General features: G+C 36.4%; 1 protein-coding gene across 1 annotated transcript in view; it reads left to right on the top strand.

The window, feature by feature from the left end:
* The window catches only part of STK3 (serine/threonine kinase 3), a 124929-nt gene that overhangs the window by 19126 nt on the left and 88278 nt on the right, over positions 1–17525 (top strand). Inside the window, exons 5-6 of the mRNA XM_079302479.1 lie at positions 5215–5379; positions 5785–5952. Of these exons, the coding sequence (XP_079158605.1) occupies positions 5215–5379; positions 5785–5952 (333 nt within the window). The remainder of the gene's footprint in view (positions 1–5214; positions 5380–5784; positions 5953–17525) is intronic.

Below are 17525 nucleotides of genomic sequence, written 5' to 3'. Positions count from 1 at the left end.
TGCCCATATGTCCTTTTAATACAAGAATAGAATGATGGAATACATTGTAAAATCCAGATGGGGTTAACTGATATGCTTATCACAGGGAAAAAAACCAGAATAGAGCAGAAAGCAATATTTCAGTTAGAAGGATTCTGCAGTGATTATCTGGGCCTACTGGCTAGCCAAGTCAGGGCTGACCAAAAGCATGGTGTTAAGGGCTTTGTCCAAATGGCTCTTACACATTGACAAGCTTGGGACATCCACCTCCTGTAAGAAGCCTGTTCCAGTGTAAAGAAATGCTTCCTAATGTCCAGTCTAATCCTCCTGTGAGCTATTCCCACTTGTCCTATCCCTGAGTACTGGGGGAAGAGCTCAGCATCTCCTGCTCCATGTCCCCTCCTCAGGAGGCTGTAGAGAGCTGTGAGGTCACCCCTCACCTGCCTTTTCTCCAAATGAAACAAGCCCAGAGTCCTCAGTCCCTTCAAACAGGACACCGTCTCCAGCCCTTTCACCACCTTTGTTGCCCTCCCCTGGACACATTCTCATCCTTTGCCCTCACTCTCCAGCTGTGGGGCCCAGAGCAGCACCCCGAGCTCAAGGTGAGGCTGCACCAAGGCTGTGCAGTGTGATCACCCCTGTGACCAGCTGGTGAGGCTGAGCTTGATGCACCCCAGGAAGGGGTTTGTCCTCTGAGCTGCCAGGGTGCATTGCTGACTCCTACTGAGCCTGCTGCTGACCAGCACACACAGATCCCTTCCTGCAGGGCTGCTCTTGAGCCATTACTCTCCAAATTTATACTTGCCTTGCATTATTCCATTCCAGATGTAGAAACTGTCATTCAGGTTTGTTCAGTTTCATCCTGTTCATCATTGCCCAGTGCTCCATTCTGTCCAATCCCTCCGCAAGGCTTTTCATTCAAACAGCATTTCCCACTTTGGATTTCAATTCCCGCATTCAGATTATTGATACAAATAGTGGACAAAACTGGCCCTAGAATTGAGGGTACATCACTGATGACAGGTCACCAGCCAGATGTAGCCCCATTCACTGCAACCATTTGAGGCCTGCCCTTCAATCTCTAACTCACTGTTTCTTCATTCATCTTGCAGAAGGATGCCATGAGGAACATTATCATAAGCTTTACTTAACTAAAAACCAGTGTCCACCACTTACTTTTCATTCACTGTGGGTGGGTGACCTTACTATAGGAAGGTATCAAATTCAACAGGACTTTCCCTTTGTGAGTGCATGTTGACTGTGCCTGATGATTTCATTATGCTTCCAAAGCCTTTCAGTAGTAACTAGTATGATGTTCTCCATTAGTTTGTAGAAACTGAGATTAGACTAACAGGGTCCTTCATCATGCCCTTTTTGTAAATTGAAATAATACTGCCTAGCTTTCAGTCAGCAGGGACTTCAGCCACTAATTTTTCAGGAGCTAAAGCTAGTTATTTTACCTCCTTAGGAACATCCTTGCCTTTTGTTCAGAGAGTTAACTATCTTACTTATTCCTTAGTAGTGATGTATTTTGGAATTTGTTTATTTTGGGGTGATATTCAAACTCTAAATATAGAGAAGTCAGCTGAAACAAATTACCCATGATTTATTCAAATTGGTGTAAAATGCACCTAATTTTGTTGTATGGAGTTGTAAATTATACTAACACAGAGTCATTGAGTGGTTGATGATGGGAAGGATCTTTGGAGGTCATCTGGCCCAACCAGCCTGCTAAAGAGAGGTCACTAGAGTTGGCTGCTCAGGCCATTTCTGCATGGTTTCCAAGGAGGGAGACCACCACGTCCCTGGGTAAGCTGTTGCACTGCTTAGTCATACAGTAAAAAGTTTCCTTCTATTTAGAGAGAGCCTCCTTTGTTTCAGTGTGTGTCCATTGCCTCTTTTCCTATTATAGGCACCACTGAAAAGAACCTGATTTCATCCCCTTTGCATCTTTCCTTAAGTTATTTGCATATGTTAAAAAATTCCTCATGAGCTTTATTTTCTCCAGGCTGAACAGTCCCAGCTCTCTCAGTCTCTCCTTCTGGGAGAAATGTTCCAGTCTCTTGATCATCTTTGTGGTCCTTTGTTAATTCTCTCTGCTGTGTCCATGTCTCTTGGCAGACTGCATGTGGCATTCAGTGCCATGGTCTAGTTGAGGTGTTAGGATGTGGGCTGGACTGGATCTTGAAGGTCTTTTCCAACCTAGTGATTCTGTGATGTGTAGGGCTTCGTAGTTTATGTGCTTTCACTGTTATACATAGATGGTATGTTTTCTGCAAAAAGTTTAAATTGCACAAAAATAATGAATTAATAATTTTGAAATATTTTTAAATACTTTAAAAAAATACTTTTTTTATGGTGGTTGCATGGTAATGTTCAATATGGCAATGCATTATTTTCTGAGAAGGTAATTTTGTCTAGGGAAGGTGGCTGTACTTTCTTGGCTTCTTGAGTAAGGCTGGATGTGATTCATTACATCCTTCTAAATATTAAATATTATAGCCAAACATTTTGTCTGAGTATTATCGTGCACATACTTGGCTATGTTTAGCAACAATATAAGCAGGAGTGATTTTAGTGACTGCATCATGTTATGTAGATGATGATTATATGAAGCACAAGTGGATAAATCTAGGATATCTGGAGCTGGGATTGATGTGTCTTGGAACAGTATAAATCTGTTCTTCCTTCTTTCCTGTGCTTCCCTCTTACTACTGTTCGTGATAAAGATGACTCATGCTCTCTGCCTACTTCTTAGAGGTGGTATTCACCTCTCTGTGCTTTTTTGACAACTTTGTTTATTTGGATGTGTAAATGCTTTGTTCTTCTGCAGTATTTAGCCATGCTGGAGCTGTACTTTGCTGAGGGTCCCCAGACAGTGCATCATGCTGCAGTACTCCAGAATTCTCTTTTGGTTTTCTAGATTCTCTCTCCATAGCTTCTTTATCAGCTTTTGGTTCCAGTGTTCTGTTGGCCTCTCCTTTTGAGAGCTGGATTTTGCCATGCAGCTACAAACCCACTTCTCCATCTAGAGCTGATGATCCAAAGATCATCATGTGATTAATTTTTCAAGAACTAAAACTAGAGATTTACAACATATTGAAGAGAGATCTCTGCTGTGTCCTCCAAGCACCATATTTTGTAATACTTGTTTCTAGATGAAAGTGGGAAGAAAGTTGTATGCTTTTGTTGCTACACATTTGTCAGTCCTCAGGATCATTTTCTGGTTTATGTTCAGGATTAGCTTGCATGGAAGTCTTGGGAAATCCATGACATTGTATTGTTTCTGAAATTGGGTGGATTTGGCAAAGCTTGGGCAGACAGTCTTACACTCAGAATGTCTTAAACCTTTCAAGATACAGTGTTTAATAGCCAGAGTTCAAATTGCCTTAGGTGTTAGTCTGGAGATAATCACAGTTTTAGTGATTCACCATAGGATTTTTAGCTCACATCATGAGGATTGTGTCTTTCTTCAAATATCCTTTTGACCATACTTAAATTTATCTTACAGTTGATTTAAAGTCCCTTCTTGATTGACTCCAGATCAGGTAGATGTTTTACTCCTGTGGCACAATGCCAGGGACGTTGCCTTATTTGAACTGTGTATAACAGGGTTTTCAGTTCTTTTGGCATACAGTCCTTTGAAGCAGCATAGCAGTCAGCATAAAATAGCACAAATAAAGGCTTTGAGCAGTGTGCTGCTGAATAGAAACTCTGAAAGAGCTCAGAGATAAATGGTGGGTAAAGAATGCATAATGCACAGCAGAGGTGATGACTTCTTGGCTTGGAGCTAATATACCACCATCAGTTTCATCCTCTCTTTGCATAGAAAAGGTTTATAAAAGTCTCTGCAACTCTTGGGGTATATCAACATGTGCACTTTTTTGAAAGCAGTGCCAATTTGAGCAGCAGCTACTTTGTTTTGTCCTTCTTTACTATGCTATGAGTCGAATTCAGGAATGGTTTTATTGGAAAAATAATTTGGAGACAGGTTTGTTTTCAATTAGGATCTGTCTTATAGTTGTTCAGTGGAAGGGCTGAGCCACAGTGTGAATTACTGCTCTAGGTTGCAGGGAAAGGAGGGACTGGAGCTTAGGACTGCTGTTTAAATAAGTGTATATGTTGCTGTTGCTTGGGCTCCACACCTAGGTTTTATGAGACTGGATAGAAGCTGCAACAGGGAAGTGATTCTGTTTGTTAAATAGCTAAAATTTGTTGTGAACAACTCAGTGCAGATAATCTTGCTGACTAATTTTTTTTTCCTTTTTGTTGCTCATTTTTTTGGCTTAGAGTGATTGCAGGTGTGTTTTTTGTTTCTTATGGTCTTTTGATGGTGGTTGGAGGGAAGTGTAGATGTCTCCCAACACTTTCATAACTGAAACTGGAAGGTATTGCTATTGCTTAAATTAATTTTTGTGTAGGATTGGAGAAGTAGGGAAAAGAGGGGAAGAGTGCAACCCAGCACTGCAATCAAATCAGAGTATTCATCTTCAGTTTGCAGCTTCTTGCAATTCTGAGAATGTGTGTTTAGTTGTTAAATTGAAGCATCAGTGTACTGTAATTAACTGGCATTTCAGTTGTATTCAATTTCTTTGTATTTCCTTGAACAATTGCATCACATGGAATGGATTATATGTGCATGTTTTTGCTTTTATTTGAGAACAAATGCTGATGAAGATCTGAGAAGTTTTTGCAAGGGTTCTGGTATCTGAAGAGGAGATTCCTGCTGTTTCTCTGATAACACTTGTTCAGGAGCTGATGTGTTCTTACTGAGTTGATCTAAAGCACAAGGATAAACAACTGCTAATTGATGACTTACTCAAGAGTCTGTGTTGTTTATGAAGCAAATAAAAGAAAATATGTCTCAATTTTTTTTCACTCTGTTTTGTTTTCTTTGGTAATGAAATGTCTGTCAGCTTGTTGCCAGTTGACTTGCAATTTATTGTAGCATTTGTGGTGGTATTTGAATCTGCAGTATACTAGAGTTAAGAGTAGCATTTTGGCCTGCCAAGTCTACACAACATCTTTCCTTTATAGTTTGCATTTAATAATTTTTAAAATTCATTTTTTAGCTTTAAAACTGAAGTTTTTCTAGTCTGCTAAAAAAAAAAAAAAAAAAAAAGAGCCAAGCATTGTGATCTTTATAATAATCACTGTAGAATGATGGTAATTTAAGTAAGTCAGATATATGGACCTTATGTGTATACCTGAAAATGTTTTTATGTTTTCATGCAGCTAACAGAGGATGAAATTGCAACTATTTTGAAATCTACTCTTAAAGGACTTGAATACTTGCACTTTATGAGAAAAATACATAGAGATATAAAAGCTGGAAATATCCTTCTGAACACTGAGGGACATGCAAAATTAGCTGATTTTGGTGTGGCTGGCCAGTTAACAGTAAGTAACTGTGGAAAAATCATTTAAAAATGCTATAGTGCTTTCAACCTTGTTCTTTCATCTTTGTCTTCTGCCTTGAATTTTGTGTCTGAGCAGTGTCACTGCCACTAGTGGTAGTGGCAGAACTAACATTCTTTATTACAGTGTTTATTTAATTTAGTGCAGGGCTATTTAGTTTTTATAATTCAGTGTATCAAGTACCTGATGATACTTTTAAATTTTCATTTGAGATTTATTATTATTGTCACCTCTTTGGCTACTGTAGGCTGATGGGATGAATCTATTTGGTCTGATTTGGAAGTCATTACCATTTGACCTTTGGATGGATAATTTAACTTTTAAATATAGAAAATGAATCTGAAAATAAGCATCTCTGGTTTAATTGCATAAACAATATAATTACAGGATACAATGGCAAAACGTAATACTGTTATAGGAACTCCATTTTGGATGGCTCCTGAAGTCATACAAGAGATTGGCTATAACTGTGTGGCAGACATCTGGTCCCTTGGTATAACTTCAATAGAAATGGCTGAAGGAAAGCCTCCATATGCTGATATTCACCCAATGAGGGTAAGTGTGTTGGTGGCATTTTTTGTTTGTTGTATTAAATAAAAAACAACCCTCAAACCCATGAAACATTCAAAACCCCCTAATACTGGAACCATAAAGCTGTATGCTTATGAATAGAGATTTTAATACTAACAATTTTTAATTTCTGTATTGCTTCCTCTTGACTCCAGTTTGTCTGAGTTTTAACATATTTCTGTAAGGTTTCAGAATGGCTTTATCTCCACTTGTGAGGGAACCACAGCAGGAAGCTCTTAATTGGCTTTGGGGTAATATATAGAATCTGTTCCATACCATACCTGCACTTGGAGACTTCCATCACCAAGAATCTGTTTGCTTTTGAAAGGCAGTTTTGAAATAAAGGTGACCTAAAGAAGAATTCAGAACGGTCCTATGGGAGCAGTGCCAATATTATTATTAGTAGTAACACCTGACAGCTTTTTAATGACTCCTAAGGATTCCTACTGAATTAGTTTACTTTTTACAAAATAAAATCTAGATGGAATTAGTTACTTTATGAAGAGTAGCCATTAGAAAGGAATTACTTAGAGAAGTTAATGTGGAACAATGTTTATCTTGGGATAGCTTGACACTGTTAGTCAGGTTGTTATTATTTTTGTAATGAGCTATAGAATAGCTATGCTGATTGCACTGAGCATCAATAAACACTCCATTCTTGAATTGTTTAAAACCCATTTTGAGTGAAGAAGGCACTTTTTGCTTAAGCAATTAAGCAATTTAAGCAATTGCTTAAAGTATACATTTCCCCATAAAAATCTTTGCCACTTGCTGCAAAATTATCATACATACTAAATTATTTTATTCAGTTTTCTTTTGCTGGTGCCTCATCAGAATCTTAATATGAAGAAGCCATCACTATAGAAAGAGAAGGAGCTGTTCATATACAATTACTGTAAGGTGTTGCACATCTGAATTCAAGTGTATTTAGTGCTATTTTTGTTTGTGGGGTTCTTTATTTTTGGTTGTGTGTGCTCTTTGGAGGAGAGATGTTTCCTGAAATTTCTGTTAGAGCTAGTGAGTGGTTTTCATTGAGAAACACTACATCATTTTGGAAGCAGAGTTTATTGTTTTCATGCACCATATTTGTTTTCCTTGTAATTAACTATTTTAAAATTACAATTCAAAATAAAAATGCTCAGGTGAAAGCTGAGAACAAAATAAGTATCTCTGAAGCTGGATTTTGATGGGAAATTAAGTTAAGATGAAATAGCCTCTAACAATATTTTGAAACATGATTGATGACAAACTAACTACACTTGATCATGCTGGGATTTTTGGTTATATTTCTAACAAAAATGCCTTAATTACATCTGAGTAACATTACTGTATGTACTTGCACCAGCTGTTGAAAGGTGAGGATTACATTATCAGAGAGGATTTTTATGTGCATGACAATAGCTGCTTATAAATCAAAGATCACTGAGTTTGACTGTTTGTGGATCTGTTTAATTCTTGCAATCAAGTGAATGCTATCAAAGGCCAATGTAATTTAACACAATTCTGGATTACATACAACATGTGTTCTTGTTAATAAATTACGTTATGGTTTTTAAGGGCTTGTATGTAGTTAGTACCCTTTTGTATATTTGATACCTCCAGTTTTTCTTAATTTTTATTAGTGAGTTGTTACAGTGGTTAACAAGAAATACACAGATTTAAGTTGCAATAGTTTTTCTGGTGTCATATGATACAGCTTCACAGGATTGCTGGCCATATGTAGATGCTTTGTTTGAGTTATGACACAGAATTGATACAGGCAAGCATGAAAGCTTGGGCAAATTTTCATTGCTTTTTCTAGATGTTGCTGGAGTTCTGTGGTATTTATGTAAGGCACAATTTTGTTGCCTGGGAATGCACAGTGAAATTACCATGCACACTATTTTGCTGTAGGCTGGTTGGCACTGCCACAAAGGTAATGCACTGCCAGTAGGCCATTTCCTTGTCAACTGCATTTACAGCTTAATAGAAATATTACATGACTTCTTTAAACAAGTGTTTTGGCAGAGAGGAAATAGCAGATTCCATGCAAACAAGCATAGCTTCCTCTGCTTAACCACACTCTGACTACTCCAAAGAATTGTACTAGTTTCATCTGGGAAAGAAAAAGTGGGGGGTAGAAAATGGAATTTCAGGTGGGAGTGGGAAGAGGAAACAGGTTTTTTTTTTGTTAAGTGTTCCTGTCATAGTGTATTTGGCTGTAAGTGTCATCCATGCTATTTCACTTGCTCCTGCTGCAGACCTGAGTTCAACAGGAGCTGTAGTTGACACACTTAGTTTGAGGCTCAAAGGTCAAGAGCATTTGCCAGCTCAGTAGTTTTAATGCTTTATTCACCTAAGAATTATGGACTGCCTCACATATTTGATGTCAGAGTCCTTTTCTGCTTTTGCTAATGATGAAAAGTGAAACTTCTGTATTTTCTGGTGGGTTTTTTTGTTTGTTTGTTTGTTTGTTTTTAAAGAAGGAGTATTTTTAAATAGTTTAAAGGAGGGAAAAATACACATGTCCTCAAGATTGCCCTAAAACATGGTGATACAGCCACTAGAAATAGCAAGGAATTTTCTGATTAAAAAATCACTCAAACCTAGATAATTTAACCCATCTATCAGAGCTAAGAGCTTGTTGATTGCAGTAGATTGTGCAGCACCCAGGGTTTATGTGGCTAGTAATTTCTGCATCTGCCTTTGATTGCTCTGCTGTGATGAGCAGTTAGTAATTTTTAGTGGAGATAATTAAAGGGGACGTCACTGTGGTTCTAGATCAAGATTCAATCTCTTCCTCTGAAGATGCAGTGATGTTTTTAACAGCTGAGTTCCCATGTACCCACTGACTGCAGCATATATGCTTTCCTGTAGTGATAAAATATTTATGTCCTACCCCAGACAAAACTTAATTCAAACCATTAACTGTTTTGTTCTGTCACTCCTCTGCATGTGATATCTATTCTTATTTCTAAATTCCCTATTTTTAATAATTAACGAGAGCATGAAGAATGGACTGTTTTACTGTAACAGTTGTGATTTTGCTTTTTTGCTAAAAACTGGTAACATCTTGTGAAATATCCTCTGTCTTTGCTAATCAAGCCATGTGCTCAAATTGTCATATAAGAATTGTTTTGGTGGAACATTCTTTAAGCTGCATAGTTTTCATATGATCCTTCTGCTGCTGGTATTCGGCTTTAATAACAAGTAGATTAAGAACACTTTGCCATAAAGCTTGTCTTAAGCATGGCTCTTTTTGAGGTCCTTCTCTAGGCTACCCATACTAAACTTTTTCCTTGTATTCATGCAATGATGTGATCAGTTATTCCTGCAAGGCTGAGATTTTTATGATCAATTGAAGTGTGGGCTGCTGCTGCTGTAGACATTCCCTCTATAGCCAGGAGTTCCTGGCATTTCTGTTAAACAAACACTAACATTTTTGTGGCCTCGCATGGAGCTGGATAAAGCTACTGATGTTCTGAAAGGTTAACATTTTAGGAACCTCCTAGAATTGGGCCAGAGATGTTGTAGGAGCATGTAGTGGACAGAGGAAATGAGCTGAGGGAAATTACTGCTTTTGAGCCTTTTAGACCAACTAGAGAACGGCAACGTGTGTTTTATAAAATTTCCTCTTCTTTGCAAAGGCAACGGTTACTGACAGGTTGGTGTGCTTCAAATAATTGCTGGTAGCTCTTTTACAAAAGAGAAGGAAAAAAGAAGACAAAAAAAGCCCAAACTCTTTTTTTTCATGCTTATCGGGCAGCTGCAATAATTCCCATTGTTGTGGTATGGAAGAAGCTGGTGCTAGATGTGTTTTTCAACACTTCATAGTATTGGTCTTTGTTTCTTTATGTTGAAGTTTGTTGGAAATGGACATGTGGGCATCACATGTTCTGCAGTGAATCGGAGGAAGCCAATTTGAACTGCTTCCATTTGCCTTAAGTTCAATCATGATATTTATTTTTCCATGGCAGTTACCCAGATTATCCATGCCTCCTGCTTAGCCTGTGTCATTTCCACCCTGGACTAATCTGTTTGTAATAATCTTTTATTCCTGATGTATCTTATAACAAACTACAATTTCCCGGTTTTTTATTCTTGACATATTGCATTAAAACTGGAGACTGAAGTGAGAATTACTGCTCTGTAGGTCTCTTAGAAAAAAAGAGGTGTCATGTGGAGCATGACAGTCTGACTGGGACCAGTTTTTCAGCCATGGAGAAGACACTTTTCTGTATGCCTTTTGTGCTAGAAATTGAGGAGAGGAAAAAAGAAAAAGAAGTATTTCTTTCTATATAGTCACTCTTGTATTTCTTCTCTCCAACAGGTGGTGTTATCTCGTTGGTTGCTGTTTTCTTTAAGAGTTCACCTATCTTATCTCAGCATTACTGCTTTTAAATTAGACTAGGTTTGTAAAAATATATGGTTTTCTTATTGTAGTGCTTTTGCTTATCTTTACAAAAGACTTTGAATTAACTTCTAAAAGTCCTTTACCTTTTAAGAACTTCCTATGAGACACTGTTAATTTGTAACTTGAGGTCTTCTTGCCTGCTGTGTCAAGATAGAGTGAGCTAATATTTAAAGAGTTTAAAATATGGATATTTGATTGTATATTACTGTTCATTATTTTACCACTCTTCACAATCTTGTGGAAAAATGACAGTGAGCTGTAATGTTTTAAGGTGCAAGTGACGTGTTTGCAGTGGGGACCTAAGACTGATGTGATATGGCTGTTACAGCAGGGAAGTTGGAGAAGCATGTGTTCTGTTGCAGAGTTTTCAAAGAGCTGTTTTGAGACCTTTGGCCCTCTCTAGGCTTTAAATGGAATTTTTGTGCTTGCTTTATACAGACCTAAATGCAGGTGATGGGTGCAGAGGAGTGGTATTCCTGCCTGTTCCCGTGCATTTTCAACACCCATTTCTGCTGCAATGAGCGTTTAGGTGGTCACATGATAAACTGGATCGGAAAATAACCAAATAATAAGAAGTAGTTTTCAATGATATTGTTAACAGAGTGCTCCCAGTAGGTGGGGACAAAAATGTGTGGCTGGAACTGGTAGAAGAAATGGGTCATCTGTTTTTGGGCATCAACCAAGTTGAGTTAAGGAGCTGTAAAATTGGAGTTTCAGCAGGCTGCCTGTAAATTTATTATCGTTAAAACTTAGTAATTATAGAAGGAAACTGCGGAGCTCTCTGAAGTTGACTCTTAAAAATGTTTGTCCTACTTCACAAACTGACATTTTGTAGCTGTTCCACTTGTCCCTTGAGGCTTTTTATGGCTGGGCATATTGATAAAGTTAGACAAGATTCTTGACCTTTCCTGTCTGAGTGTTCCCCCACAAAACCTTCCTCCTTCTCCACCTCATTCTCTTCTTCCATCTTTAAATGCTATTGCTGTGATACAGCAGAACTTCGTGAGGGAAACTGCCAACGGTCTTCAGTTTCCATGCAGCTGAAGACAGATTTTGATTCATAATATATTTGCCTCTGGTACTATTTATAGCCAAAGTTTTGAATAGGGTGTTGTAACTTTATTAAAGAAAATAAATAAGCACTGTTAAGACCAGACTGTCTAACAACAGATAAAGTATGTTCTCTGTACAGACTGAGGAAGAACAAAAATCAGTCTCAATGGAATTGCTTTCTACATAAACCACTATGAGAAATACAAATCCATATTCTAATGGGATATGGAATGTTTTTTCTGTGAGTGCATGCTTTAGTATTTGGTTCAGACCAGTTGCAACTCTGCTAATACCAGTGCTGGTCTGGGTATTGTATTTTTGGTAGTTTTCATTTTATGTTCAACAACTTTTCAGGAATGGACTCTTAGAAGTATGACTTACTTACTTAAGGGTTCTTAACAAAGGGAAACTTTACTTTTTAATTAGATATGCTGCTAATTCAAATTAGTAAACAACTTGTCCACCTGTTTTATCAAAATGTGAGTAATTGCCACGTGAGGATTGCTGTATGAATCGAAAACTAAAACAGATGAGGCAATACATTAAAAAAAAAAAGGTGCTAAATGCTTTTTCATTCGAGATTTTACTTGTCAAAATAAATAGATTTACTTATTTATTTTAAATGAATGATCAGTTGTTATAGTGTGTGAACAGACCTCTTTACCTGAACTGCTTATGGTGTGGTAAGTAATTGCTGAGGTGCAGACCAGGATCTAACACTCTGTTCATGATTTGACTCCTTTCAACAAAACTTCTGGAATAACGTGATAAATATTGGGCAAATTAAAATGAGTGATCGTTTGAACTTGCATATCTGTGCATGTTTCATTTCTTGTGAGCAAATACCTGAGGTCCTACCTAAATGAAATATGTGCATAGAGTTTGATAGAATCTTAATATCTAGATAATAGATCTACTGATCAGCAGGAGAATTGCTGTAGTTGTAACAACAATTTGACTTGATAGCCTATTTCCTCAGCTGTTGTTCTTTAATGGGTATATGAAAGCATCTTTTCTATAGGTTGTTATATGTACCTTAATGTGAGGAGATATATTGCTAAATTTTCTGGAATACAATTAAGGCAACTATTAACTACTACAGTAATGGCATTTTTTCGAGATAAAAAGAGAGGTTTTAAGTACTTGATAACTGTCAGCTAGACATTACTTTTCATTGTGATTGAGTTAGTTTTAGCAGTGAATTGAAAACTAAAAAAAGGGCAAATTGTGGTCCTGCAGAAAAATAATATTCTGTCAAAGTTTCACTTGTGACATTTGGGCACACTTCTCATACTGGTGCAGAGATCCTGCTCTGTAGATTTTTAAAATTCTTTTTCATTTCAGAGTGTGTATGGTTCTCCAAATGTAAGGCTAAGATCTATGATTTTAGTTAAAATGTGTTTGGTGTTCACTTATATATGTAAAGTGATTTCAAGTGCTTTTTTTCTTAAGCTCATATTCTTTGTGGAAATGCTAGTCATAAATACAGACACAGTACCCTTTGAACATAACTTCTTTTTTAATATGCAATGCCTGCAGGATTAATGCAGGCAGTGAATTTCAAAAGGATTTAATTTACTTATTTGTTTGTGATCAGCCTTCCTGTGGACTTGCTGTAGATGTGAAGGGGAAAAATTCTCACGAGTGAGGAAGTCAACCCAGGAAATTGCTCTAAGGGTATAGTCTAGTTTCTTGTGATACAGAAATATAATTTCTTTCAATTTTTCAGTGTGCCTAACATAGAATTTTAATGAAAATTCCTATGGCATGGCTTAGTCAAAATATATAAATGGACTAAAAAGAAAAGATATGTGAGTTGTCCTTAGACACTGAAGACAAGTTTAGAGGTATCTGCCTGCAAAACATATGAAATATAACATGTGATATTTTATTTATTTTCTTAAGTTGCAATCAATAGTTCCTTGCTTGACTTTACTGGACTCAGTGACATGTGTTGAGCCTCCTAGAGAATGATGTGCCAGCATGGCAGCATCCAGTTTCCAAGACTGGACAGCTTGCTATGCAAAGGGATAATGTTTAACATCAGTCCATTTTATGTGAAAAGAGAGATTTGTATTACTACTGTGAAAGAAAGATAGAAAAAATACCATTTGTTCTCTGGCAAAACTTCAAAGACAATAAAGTTTTTCCCTAATAGCCCAAGGAACTTTTCAAAGAGGTTTTGCCATATGGCTTCCTAAACAAAGAATTGACAGATCTCTCTGGTTTATTGAACTCTTTAATGATATGACATTAGCATTGATTTGCTGTAAAAACACTAGGCTACTTGAGATGTGTTGAGTGATTGAATTGGAGGATGACAGAATCCTATTCCTGTTCACATGAAAGCTTTTGAAAAAGTCTAAAATCTTATGCATGTAATTGTTGTCTTCCTGTAGGTATTGCTTTTTAAATTTACCCTCCTTTTTTCTTGCATCTCGCTATAATTTCTTTTCAATGAAGAGGTGGCTTGAAAGTTCATGTGACATAACTGTTGGAATATAAATAAAGTGCAGTTAAAGATTATAGGACAGTTAGAGAATCTAGCATACATGTTTGACTGGCCTAGAGAATGCATTGTTACTCCATATCACTAGAATTTTCTTTATGGCACTAGAAGTTTTGGAAGTAGAATAAATGTTTATTGCTGTTAAATGCATAAATTCTTTACATTTTTAAATTATGTCGGGTTTGCTGGTGCACGTGTGTGCAAAAAGGAAATGTTAAACTGTCATGTGTAATAAAGTAGCAGAAGCAGAGAATATTTCAAATTTGTACTGGAACTGGAGTTTAATTTGAATTAAATGGAAAACATTTATTGCATGCTTCTAAATGAGGATTTAATTAAAATTGAACTAGTGCATCTTTTCAGACTTACCCCTGCATAGGAAATTTGAGACGTGCTTCAGTTGATGGTTGGTTTTCTCTGACTTTGATTAATCACTTTCCAAGTAAGTGGAGGATCAGAACAGTAATTTCATAATTACACAAAAGTGAATTAACTTGAAACTTTAACTAAAATAACTGCAAAGGGAGTTTGATCTTGGTTAGTTTCATGTAGTGCTGTGCATTTTCTGTGAGTGATTCGGATTCTTAGAAGTGCTAATCTGAAAAAAGAACCCATACCATGATGTTACCTATTTATTGTTAAGATGCTTCAGTGATAAATGTTGGACCTGGGAAAATAATTTTTCAAAGGTGTTGGAGCAGTAAAACAGAGGTTGAATGAAGTCATGAAGTAAATGGAAATATTCTTGATGACTTGAGTGAGCACTGGCTCAAGCCCCATGCCTGTAAGCATTGTTGAAGATTATTTAATAGAACTGTTAATGAGGGTGAAGCCTGGAATGTGTTCAGCAGACCTAGTATGGCACAGGTTAGCAGTGTCTACCATGGCTGATGTGGCTGCTTTCTCCTGGGCTAATGTTAAAAGCAAACAACCTTTCACCAAAAAGCTTATTCTGAAGTTTTGAGTTGCTATAGATTAGCCCATTTGTGATGTTAGTTATACTGTAAGCATAGATCAGAGTGCAAAGCAAAGTTATTTTGCAACTTGAAGATCTCAAGAAAATTTTACTTGAAATAGGCAATTTGTAGTAAATCATCAAGATTAGATCTAAAATGACAATTTTAACATAAGACTTTTTTATTAATGAGTTTTACAGCCATTATTATTTTAAAGAAAACAACTTTCTGTCATTTATACATGTCACTGTATGTTCAATTTATTCAGTTTTGATTTAACCTGCACTATGGATGTGGTAAACAATTCAGCAAGGTGCTTATGCACAGATTTAGGAGAATTAATGTTATTAGCAATTCTGTAATACCTTGCAGGATATTGTCAAGTATGCCACTTTTAAGTGAAGAATGATATGTACTAGTTACAAATATACTTAAATTTCTTTTTATTTCTATTATCTTACAAGTTTCAGGATTAGCACTAGATATATGAGGTTAATTTTGATTCAGAGTCTGCAGTTGGCTTCATTAAAGAGGAGGGAATCTGCATATTGCTTTTAATTGATATGTCTGTTTGAATTTTTGTATACAACTAATGTCTTTAAGCCAAAAAAGATCTTGGTAAACAATTTTAAGACATTGTTGGAAACTTGAATTAATGTTTATTTATTGAAATGAATAGTATATTAATATTTTTCTTATATATGTTTTCTGTCAGTATAGCTAGTTGACCTGGAGGAAGTGCATTAGAGACTTGACTGCTGTATTGCCAGGTTCTTAACCCATTATTACAAGTTTTAAAAGCAGAAATGTATTAGCTTGGATTTTAGTTAAAGTGGTACTTGATTTTTAAATATGTGGGAGAAAACCACAATGTAATTAGGAGGAAAATATTAAGCTTTTATTGCTACTTACTAGAAGATATGTGCTTTGAGCATATACTGGTTGTTTACTTTGTAAAGAATGTAAAAAAAAAAAAAAAGCTTAGACTGGGAGAAGAATAAAATTTGGAATGAGGAAAGGTTATTACTACATGTACCCTGTTTCTGTCATGGTATTATATTGCCTTAAAATGTACACTAGGTAATTTTTAAAGAGGATGATGCATATTTAATGAAGAAATTTATTTATTTAAAAGGAAGGGTTGCCAATCAGTCTAAATTTGCTTCAGTTAAAACTTGATGGTCTAAAGACAACTTATAATCCTTTTCTTGTTATAAAGTATTGTCAAATTTGTAGTAGTATCAGTTAAGTTTATGGAAACTTTGTTTTAAGGTAGTTTAAAATAGAGCTAAATCTTTAATTTGTATTTGATGGCACCTGTTTTCATTTTGTTTCCCTGGCAACACCAGTGGTATCAAAAATTGCCCGTAGACCACCCTGGTTTAGAGAAGAATGAAATCAGCCTGGCTCAGCCTTTGATTTTACTAACTAAATACTTAGACAAAGCTTGAACACACAGTCAGTACTTTGCAAACTTACTCAAATGGTTTGGGTGTACAATTTGTGATTTATTTTTTTAGTTAGAATTTTCTGTAATAATACCAGTTTGTGTTGTTCTGCTGCTATTAAAATGCATTGAGATACAGGAAGTATTTTTGATACTTTATTTCAAAAAGTGTGTTTGAAAGCTATAATAACTACCTGCAGAAAAGTAGAGTAAAAATTAATAGTTTTTTGGTAACAAAATCTGTCTGCTTTTAAAGCTGTATGCATCCAGGGTTTTCTTCCAGATGTAAATTGTCAATATTTGCATTCCATTTGGAAACAAATACAGGCAACCTGAGTGTTATCTCCAGATTCTACTTTCCTCCGTGCTGCTTTACCGTGTCTGAGAATTCACATTATGAAAATTACATATGTGGTGTTCCAAACGCCACAAATCCTAAGACATTATCAGTTTGTGTTTCAGAAGCACAAACATGGACATAATTCTTGCAAATATTGCTTATCATTACCTACCTGCCTGAAAAATGCTACTTTACTGACAGAAGCCCCCTCTGCCATGTATATTCCTGAGCTCTATGCTATACCATCGAATATTAAGAAAAGGAAAATGTTGGTGTTCCTTGGAGCAAATCAAATTTACAGTGTTAGTTGCAGGAACGCTGGACAGTCTGAGCAGTTTAAGGTGTTTTGCATTTTCCATTCTCCCCCAGAAATTTAGAATAATTTTGCAAGATAATGAAGTAATCTGTTCCCAGAAAAGAGAGTACCTCTCATGGAGTTCCTGGGTACTTGTGGTGCTGACCTTCCCAGTGTCTTGGTGCTTTGACAGCTTTTCACACTATGAAATCAGGTAGCATCAGCCAGCACAAGATATATTGGCAAACGGACATGCACATGTTGAAACAGTAATCTGTTTCAAGTGGTATTTCCTTAAGAAATGTAATAATCATGAACCCTAACCTTAGGACAGAGGTTACACTGTCTACACTTGGCAGGTATATCCAGACACAATCCCCCTTTCAGTTTTTTCCAGGAGTTTCTCTGGAGCAACTGTGTATACCATAAATGTCTTGCTTTTTGTTTGTTTCTCTGAATAATATGACTAATTTATGTAAGCTGTGTTTTTTGATATTTAGAAGTGGCTAGCATTCTTGATGGTGAAAATGAGCATATGCAAGTTCCTCATTTGTAAAACATGCTG

The sequence above is a fragment of the Erithacus rubecula genome (genome assembly GCF_903797595.1).
Source record: "Erithacus rubecula genome assembly, chromosome: 3".
In the NCBI taxonomy this organism is placed as follows: domain Eukaryota; kingdom Metazoa; phylum Chordata; class Aves; order Passeriformes; family Muscicapidae; genus Erithacus; species Erithacus rubecula.
Note: the sequence above shows the minus strand (reverse complement) of the source record. Positions and strands in the feature narration are given on the sequence as shown.